This window comes from Pteronotus mesoamericanus, unplaced genomic scaffold (genome assembly GCF_021234165.1).
Source record: "Pteronotus mesoamericanus isolate MK-2021 breed Mesoamerican mustached bat unplaced genomic scaffold, CSHL_Meso_final contig_495, whole genome shotgun sequence".
NCBI classification, from domain to species: Eukaryota; Metazoa; Chordata; class Mammalia; order Chiroptera; family Mormoopidae; genus Pteronotus; species Pteronotus mesoamericanus.
In genome coordinates this window covers 48,362-57,749 of record NW_026555184.1, presented here as the reverse complement: position 1 = coordinate 57,749, position 9,388 = coordinate 48,362, and the positions used below count along the sequence as shown (strand labels likewise).

Here is a 9,388-nt window from a genome sequence, read left to right as displayed (position 1 = left end):
CTGCTTATTGAATACCCGTCCTGTGCCAGGCCCTCTGCTAACAGAGATTAATCATAGTTCTTGCCTTCAAGGGGCCTCCAGGCCAGCCCGGAGGCGGCCGAATCGTTTCAGTACTGGGTGATGAGCAAGCACGTGGGGCCACAGCGGAGAGGCGCCTCGCCAAGCCACGCCCGGCAGGTCAGGCTGCAGGAGGGGTAGGCTGCACGGGCTGCCAGGAGCCAGTGGCCCTTGAGCCGGTGGAAGGAGGAGGAGTCCCCCGGCCCAGAGGCTGGGCTGGGGCAGGGAGTGAAACGTCTTAGCGAGGGTGGCGAGCGGGATGGGGGTGGAACCGGTCCCAGGCCCCCGGCGCTGCTGCTTTGGCTGCTGCTGCTCTCGTTTGCATTGCTGCATCTCTCCTGATCTCGAGGTCGTGTTCTGGTGGTGCAGGATTCAGTGTCTGGGCTGGCTCTGCCTTTCCACTTCTTCCCTTTACCCAGGTCGGACTTGGGAGCTCCTTGTTTTTCTGTCCTCGCTAACTCTTTGGCCGGAGAAGTGGCTGCCTAAATGTTTTGTTTGGGTCATCTCATGACCTTCGTCCTGTCCGTGTTCATGTCTCTGACAGTGTTCCAGATGATGAACGTAATTGTCCATGAAGGGACAGCAAAACAGCCCCGAACTGCCGCCTTTCGGAGAGCCTTAGGATTCGTTCCATCTGTGTGACCACGGAAAAGGCGGTGGTAAGGTTCAGGCGCACGCACAAGCAGGGAGCAGCCCTCAGAGGGAGGAGGGGAGCCGCGGGGTGTGCCGTGGACATGACCGACTGGGTTCTCGTAACCTCGTAGGCAGGTTAGTCCCGGCGGACTCCACTTTGCCCCTCGCCTGGCACGAGGCTGCCGCCTCATCTGGTTGTGGCTCTCCAGGAGCCTCCTGAGGCCACCCTTGACTTCCTTGTTCCTGAGGCTATATGTAGATCATGGGGGTAGAGCATGGGAGTTACATTGGTGTGGATTCAGGACACGGCTTTGTCCTGTTCCGGGGTGTAGCATGACTTGGGGCGAATGTAGACGAATATTGCGCAGCCACAGCGCGGAAGAGAGACCAGCAGGTGCCCCGCACAGGTGGAGAAGGCTTTGCTCCTGCCCTCAGCCGAGTGGATTCTGAGCATGGCAGCGACAATGGCTCCACAGGAGAGCAGTATCAGCAAGGAGGGAATCACCCGGGTGAGCGTGCAGAGCAGGAAGACTGCAACCTCACTGGCTTGCGTGCCTGAGCAGGCCAGGAATGGCACGGCAGGGATGTCACAGAAGAAATGCTTGATCTCACGGGGCCGACAGAAGGGCAAGAGGGGCATTACTGCGTGCGCTAAGGGCGAGTGAGAGCGCAAAGCCACTGACGCGTGCCACAGCCCGCATCTGCCGAGCGAGGGCCCTGGCGATGGTGAGTGTGTAGCGCAGAGGGTTGCAGATGGCTACAAAGCGGTCACAGGCCGTCACCGCTAGGAGGAGACACTCCGCTCCTCCCAGAGCAGATGAAGGGGTGCCTTTGCAAGGCACAGCCCCGGATGGGCATCCGCTGGCTGCTGGACAGGAAACTGGCCCGCATGCTGGGGACAGCGACCGAGATGCAGCAAATTTCCACGGCGGACTGATTGCGAAGAAAGAAGCACATGGGGGTCTGGGGGCAGCAGTCAGCGAGGGTGATGGGCGCAATGGTTGTGTGCCCTGCTAGGGTGACGAGATGCGTGATTAAAAGGGGCCCGGGAAAGAAGATTTGCAGTTCGGCCAGATCCCCAAGGCCCAGGACAACGAACCCGGAGCTTAAGGTGGGGTTTTTCTGCGGTGGGGCCGTGCTATATTCCCTGCCGTAGAACTCCCGGGCCGGAAATGGCAGTTTTCTAGCAACTCTGCAGGGTGTGGGAGACCCTGGAGCCCTTCTCACAGGTGGGACTGTAGGCAGCTCTCCAGGACCTCCAACCCACTTTGCCGGGCCTGGCCCTGGTCCACGTTCTGCGAGCTTCTTGAATTCTGCCCTCTGCTCGCTGGGAATAAAGAGCTGCCCATTGTGATGCCACTGTAGTTCAGCCGGTGAGTTATTACAAAACACGAACCGAGATAAGTAAAGCCCGCACACAAAGTTGTCTTACGTGCCGAAGAGTTGTCTGCGGGAGGCGGTGGGCGTGGGGTGGGAGGCACTGAGGTTGATGTTACTAAACCCGTTGAAATAGAGGGGGCTGGCCCTACAGGGTCATTGACCTTACAGGGAATCCCTGTAGGATAGAAGGCCTGGCATGTTGATATTAAACACGTTTTGACTTTGTACATTGGCTCTGCTGTCCCTCCTTTCCCGCCACCACCCCCAAATCCCCAGGGTTCCTGCAGCCGAAGGGCTGTGAACACAATGCCCAGAGAGGAAGAAGTGTAACCGGCAATGGCTGCTGCCTGTCCTGTTCCAACGCTCCTCAGTTGCAGGGAGGCCCCGGCTGCCCTGACACCTAAGCTGAGTCAGTCCCTCCCTTAGGGATCAACAGCACTCCTGGCTTCCCGACCCGTATTACTTACTACCGAGTCCTGTAATTCTTTGATTATGTCTCTGTCTACCTCCAACGCCCGTGAGCTGAGCTCCATGATGGCGAGAGTGGTGTCTTGTTCAGGCTCTCAAGTAGTGGCTGCCACACATCAGAAGCATCAGTGAATGTTTGTTGAATAAACTGCCTGTCGCTTTCTTCTGCGTCCTCTACGGTTAGGACAGCATCAGGCACGGAGTAGGTGCCTAACGCATACGCTCCAATAAATGATTGCGTGAAAGCAGAGGATCATTGACGTGTTGGGGATGGCTGAGGTCATGATCGTCCAGGGAGGGCGTAGAGTGTGAAGGGCGCAGGGCAGGCCAGGTCACGGGGTAGGAGCCAACAGGACGGAGCTGAGAGTCGGGGTGGAAATGAGAACTCTCGGGGCAACGGGGCGTTGAGTGCCTGGCAGGACAGTGGCTTTGGCTGCTCTGCGTCCGGGCCGTGGGAGCAAGGGGATGAGGCCAGGCAGCTTCCTGGGCTAGAGGGGCACACGTTTGCTTCGTTCTCCCCTTGGCCGGACCCAAGTTACAAGTAGGGAGCCCTTGTGTTTAGCCTTCGGTTTCTTCCCGCGCATCCCTCCCTCACAGCAGAAGAGAGGAGAAGGTTTCTGGAGATTCTAGAGAGCTAACACATCCAGAGTTAATAGGAGGTAAGGGTCCCGTGGAAGTGGAGTTGTCACCTAAAGGACAGGCACTCGCTTAGGGGCATACAGTTTCTCCCAGGGCCGCTGAGCCTCAAAGAGGGCTCAGTGAAACCTGCAAATCCATGCTGACGATAGGCCTAGACGATCGTGGTGATTCCAATTTTGCAGTCACTTGCATGATACACTGAGTACTGTTTTGGTTTCTATTGGCCTAATGGGCAGCTGGAGCCTTTGAGCTGGACGGGCCCCTAGAGGGCAACTTGCCCACTCCTCCCTTCGGAACAGATGGTCATGAAGTCTCCGGCCTCATCCCCGGCCCTGTCCAGAAATCACACAGCCCAGCCTGGCTTTCCTCCTCTGCCCCCTTCCCCCCTCCCCCAGCCCCTTGCTCGTCCCGGTGTCACATAGCTGTCTGGGAGCGTGAGAGCCGGCTATCCTGGGTCCGTGGCTATCTTCCCTGGACTTGGGCCTTTGTCTTTAGCTTTGCCAGCCCGACTCACTTCCACTCTTTTCCCCAGGAAACAATGCGGGGACTTCTCGTTTTATTTGCGCCCTAAGCCTTGAAAATATTGAGGAATCACAAAAATGAAAGGAAAACTCACACGCGATCCAAGTGCTGAAAAAGCGAGAAGTGAGAGGCGACGTGAAAGTTTCTGCTCCTTCGGTGCTCCCCACTCTCCCAGAGAGAACCATTCGCAGCTGTGAGGTCCAGTTCCTCCCGTGCTTTGTCCTGTGCCTATAAACACACATACCTCACACACACATGGACACGCGCGCACACTCTCACGCATCGACACAAAACAGGCATGCCCATGCATATGCACGCATGCACACTCATAAGCACACACAACACACGCATGCATGCGTGCACGGACACATACATGCACGCGCGCACATAGAGACAGGTTCGCGCACTCTGCTGCCTTCTACAGTATGGACGCACCATAAGGCAACGACTTATAATTAAATAATAATAACAAATAAAGCCTATAAACAGAAGCAACTTTAAAAGAACCAAAAGATAATTCAATCAGTCTTGTATTGCTTTGGCATTGAAGGGGTTTCTATGGGTTTTTCGCACTCCGCACTACAACGTACATCCTCACGCAGAATGGAGGGCACCTGCCCCTCCGGGAACACGGCTGGTGTGTCCTCCCTGCTCTTTTCTCGTGTCCCTTGCACAGCCCTGGACAAACAGACTTGGTGTGACCTGGAAGGGGCGTGATCAGTGCATGACGTGGAAATCTGGGGAGAAGCCCCATCTGCTGTTAGTTGAGAAGCCCAAGAGGGAGGGACAGCCCATCTCTGGGAGAGCAGCGGCGGGGCCGAGCGGCCTGGACCTGGCGGCGCCGCTTCCCAGAGGCCAGAAGGCGGCTTTCCTGCGTGTCTGGACCACAGGGAGCGGCCCTCAGAAGAACTTCCTGACGGCTATCGGGAAGGGAAGGGAGTGTCCTCAGGGCAGTTGCTACGTTCTGTCACTCCCGTTGTGGCAGAACGTGAAACGTGAAGGCAGGACTCCAGGAGTCCTAGAGGAGAGCTCAGGAAGGAGGCCGTCCCCATGGTCCACCCCACCGAGGGGAGTGCCTTCCCCGGGTCACGTAGCTCAAACCCAATTACGTACATTTGCTTTGCCAAAAACTACAGTGAAAGTGAAACTAGGCAACCCTCTTGCATCCCATGCAGGAATAAACTCAAAATGGATGAAAGACTTAAAGGTCAGACCCTAAACCGTAGAACTCCTGGAAGAAAACGTAGGCACTAAACTCTCTGACATTGCTCTTAGTGATATATTTTCTGATATATCTCCTCAGGCAAGGGAGACAAAAGAAAGCATAAACAAATGAGACTACGTCGAACTAAAAAGTGCTGGCACGGCAAAGGAATCCATCAACAGAAGGAAAGACGACCCACTGAGTGGGGGAATACACTCGCCAACGACGCACCAAATGAGGAGTTAATGCCCCAAATGTCTAATGAAGGCCTACGTTACCATTTTTCATTAAAACCAACGCCCCGCCTCAAGATCCAGTTTAAAAATGGGCAGAGGGCCCGAATAGACACTCCTCCAAAGAGGACCTGCAGATGGCCGATAGACACACGAAAAGATGCTCAGTGTCACCAATCGTCAGAGAAATGCCAGTTAGAACCACAGTGACATATCACCTCACACCTGTCGGACTGCCTGCCATCGATAAATCCACAAACAGCAAGCGCGGGCGACGATGTGGAGAAAAGGGAACCCTCGTGCACTGTTGGTGGCATTGTAACCTGGTGCGGCCACTGCGGAAAGCAGTATGGAGGTTCCTTAAAAACTTAAAACTGGAACTACCTCATGACCCAGCAGTTACACTTCTGGGCATTTTTCCAAAGAATTCCAAATCACGAATTCAAAAAGATCAATGCACCCCTGTGTTCATAGCCAAGATATGGAAGCAACCTAAGTGCCTGCCCATCAACAGAAGACTGGGTAAAGAAGATGTGGCACACATGTACAATGGACTGTTACTGGGCCATTAAAAAAGAACACAAGGAAATCTTACCATTGTGACAACGTGGATGGGCCTAGAGGGCATTGTGCTAAGTGAGATAAGTCAGACAAAGACAAATACCGTATGATTTTACTCCTATGTGGAATCTAAAGAACAAAATATGCGCACCAACAAAACAGAAACAGACTCGTGGATGCAGAGAACAAGGGGACGGTTGCCAGAGGGGAGGAGGTTGGGGGCTGGGAGAAAGAGGGGAAAGGGTTTAGAAGTGCCAATTGGTACTTTGAAGGTAGTCACAGGGATGTAAAGTACAGCATAGGAAACGAGGTCAATAATGCCGTAATAAACTACCTACGGTGCCCGGTGGGTCCTAGACTTATCCGGGGGTCACTCGCTAAATTATATGAACGTCTGGCCACTATGGTGGACACCTGAAACTAATATAACATATATTGAGTGTCACCAGAAATTGGCAAATAAAAGTTTCTTGAAAAAAATACGGAACATTTCCAGTACCCCGGAATGTTCTCTGCTGCCCCCCTCGTAGTCAGTACCACACCCCCAACACCGGAATTGACTGCTCTCTTGATGCACCAGCACCTTCTATTAGGTTCGTGTGTTCCTGAGCTTTCGAATAAATAGAGTCATGCTGTCAGAAAATACAGTGTGGGTCTTTGCAATGCTATTTCACTCAGACCTGCCTAATCTAAACATTCCCACCCCCACCCCGCCCTTGGGCAGTCACCAGCCTGTGACAGGGTCTCGGGCTCATTGTAGAGGCAGAAAACGTAGAGGTTTGGCTGGATTCAAATCAAGCGATCAAGCCTTGCTGGGGGGGGAGCATAAAGTGGGCAATGGAGCCCAAGATTGGAGCTCTTTCAAGCCCCTCGAGGCCCTACGCTGCGATTCTGTTATTGTTTGTAATGGCTACAAGGGGGGCCTTATCCGGACTACCAGGGCCTCCACCTTTCGTGAAGACTTGTGTACACACACACACACACACACACACGCACACATTTAATGAGTAATGTAACACAGGACATTGTACAATTCAAGCAATATGGAGATGAATAAAAAATGAGGGTGATTACCAACCGCCACCTCCCGTTTTTTAGGTGTCCATGGAGTGCAAAATCCCAGGCCCGTTCGCAAACATACCTAGATGTGTGCATATACCTACACACATATGTAATTTTGTCTTAGAAACACTGACACCAGGCTATACTTATTAGGTGGTACCTTGTGTTTTTACTCTTAAGCGTGACAACCATGTATAAAGGCTAAATTCATTTTTAACAGCCGCACACTATTCCATGCCATCAAAGTAGCTTCACTGAATGAAGTGGGGGAACAAGAGTCATGGAACCCTGAGAATGCTACTACTCAGCTGACCTAAACTGCCATCTAATTCTTTCATCTCCCCAGTCCCGGTCTAGGTGTAGCTCAATGTCTAACCTGCACCATGTTGTGCATCTTGGCAGCAGGACCCAAGATACTTCCGGGGTCCCCTGCCTTCACAAAGCAGCCTACACTTTGCAGGCCCTCTGGGCTGCCCACCGCCGGTCTTCATTCTGTTCGCCTCCATTGCCCACAGGGCTTTCTCGGAAAAGCCCCCTGACCACTACTGCCCTTCTCAGGAACACCCGTGCCCAAGCCAGAGCCATTGCCACGTCTCAGAATCGTCTGGTCCTCGGAGGACCAGCGCAGTGCTGGGGTCTAGGCAGCAGCAGGAAGAAGGCCCTCGTTCCAGCACTTCGCCACCCCCGTAAAGGGAAACAGCACCCCCAAGCAGCCCGGTCTGGGCTTAGAATCACACACAATCCCCTTGAATCACTCCAGTACTTTCTGCCTCTGATGCTGACCCTGAGAGGCTTCCAACAGTCCGAGGTGGGTGTGTGCCACTTTTCCGGCCCTTCCGCCTTCCTTTTCCTCCTCTCTCCTCTTGGCCACAGTTTCTAATACAAAAGCTCTTCTGCTCCCTACTGGAGACAGAGGCCATGCCACAGGCTTTGGGAACACGTCCTCGCCGTGATCTTGTCCTGCACGTGGGGAAGACAAACTCACTGAGCTTTGCCGAAGCCAGCTGGCTCAGCAGAAACCAACGGGCGCCCAAGAGAGAAACCTGGTGTGGAGGCAGAGGTCAAGGCCGCAGCAGCCCTTCGGCAAGGCCAGTGGACACACCGCCGTGGCCCAGGGCTGAAAGTGCCTGCCCTCTGTCACCTGGCAGTGCAAACACTCGCTTTGGCGCCGGGGTCACCTAGACATGGAGGCCCAAAGGGAGCAATGGAAGGTAGAGGTTTTGAAAGATGAATTCAACACTTTGAAAGAAAGGCACTTCAGTGGAGACCTAAGTAACTGGGGCTGCCACCTGTGCAAGCTCCTCGGTGTTCTACAGCAGCGATAGCTCAGCTGCCACATCGCTCAAAAGTCTCCAGATTCTCTGCACCTCTCTCCCGTCGGCTGTCAGAGGTTCTGGGCCAGCGTGGCACCGAGTGCTGGGAACATCATCCTGCTGCGGCTGTAGCGCCAGGGGTGGATATCTGTGGGCATCCTATTAACTATTCGGGCTCTTTACAAGGGAAAATCCCGGGCGCGTTGGCACGGGAATGACCTAACTGCCGAGGCCCATTCCTGTGGATGGTGGCCCAGATGCAGGACCCTGGCTCCACTAATCAGCAAGAACCTCAGAGTCTGAGCTTTTCACATTTCTCACTTTCACTTCCCACAGGTAGGCTTTCGTGTGTTCATGGCAGTGGATTCTAAACGTAGTGAGAGGTTCCAGAAGCAGTTTCCAACTTTGCCCCTTGTCTGCAGCAGTGAGGACCTGACAGCGGAGGCAGGGAAGCAAATTCGCTTTCCTGCGAGACACTCTGGGATGGACCGTCCTATCCATTTGCTGTGCTACATTCTCAGAGCACACAAATGAGGGGGCAGAAGGCTAGGCCCTAGGTGTTGTCTACTACATCGGTGGACTTCAAGTAGTTTTGCTCACTTCCCTCCAGAAGACATATGTGAACCTATATCACGTGTGCACGTACATGCGCATGCACACACACAGGTTTTTTGACTCGTATTTGAAACGTTTTCGTCAGTTTAAATGTTTGCAAAGACATGATTTCTGGCTTACTGCAAATAGCCACATTTTTAAATTACCTCTGCCTGCATTTTCCTTGCGAAAGCTTCATTTTCTCCTCAGCGGTGTGCATACGTGACTTTGAAGAACAGCCACCGAGACCTCACAACCTTTCCAAAGCCACTGGTGGGGCTCGCTCCTCACCACAAGCTCCCGGGGAAGAGGCTGCTGCCATGTCGTAAGGCACCGAACAGGCTAGACATGTGGGAAGGTGGCCGCCTCTTGTTGCCACCAGGGCCAACTCTGGCCTTTTGCAGCTGTGCTTGTGTGAGCACACTGAGCCTCCTGTTGTGGGGACTCCGTCCGGAGGGCTAAGGAAAGCGGCCTCTTCACACTCAAAAGCATCCTGTATCATCGAGGCATTGGCAGCACCAACCCCAACATGCCCTTCGGTGAGAACTCCACAGGGGGCATGCATTTCCAAAAATGGCATATCCAGCCCCCCAGGCATAGGATGGAATCATGACTAAACGGCATCTGTGAGAGGGGCTGAGCAGTGGGCTCAAATCAGCCGGGCTTCTCTGCAGCCAGGCCTCCTTGACTCGAGGAGCTCAAATGCTCCGTGATGGTGGTGG

General features: G+C 53.9%; 1 protein-coding gene across 1 annotated transcript; it reads right to left on the bottom strand.

Moving 5' to 3' along the window:
- Positions 1–557: 557 nt before the first annotated feature.
- Positions 558–9,016, bottom strand: LOC129074389 (olfactory receptor 10V1-like). Its single transcript, XM_054578194.1, is given in 6 exon segments — positions 558–953; positions 956–1,339; positions 1,341–1,505; positions 1,507–1,882; positions 2,123–2,215; positions 8,958–9,016. Coding segments are annotated over 6 exon segments (1,473 nt in total).
- Positions 9,017–9,388: the final 372 nt, after the last annotated feature.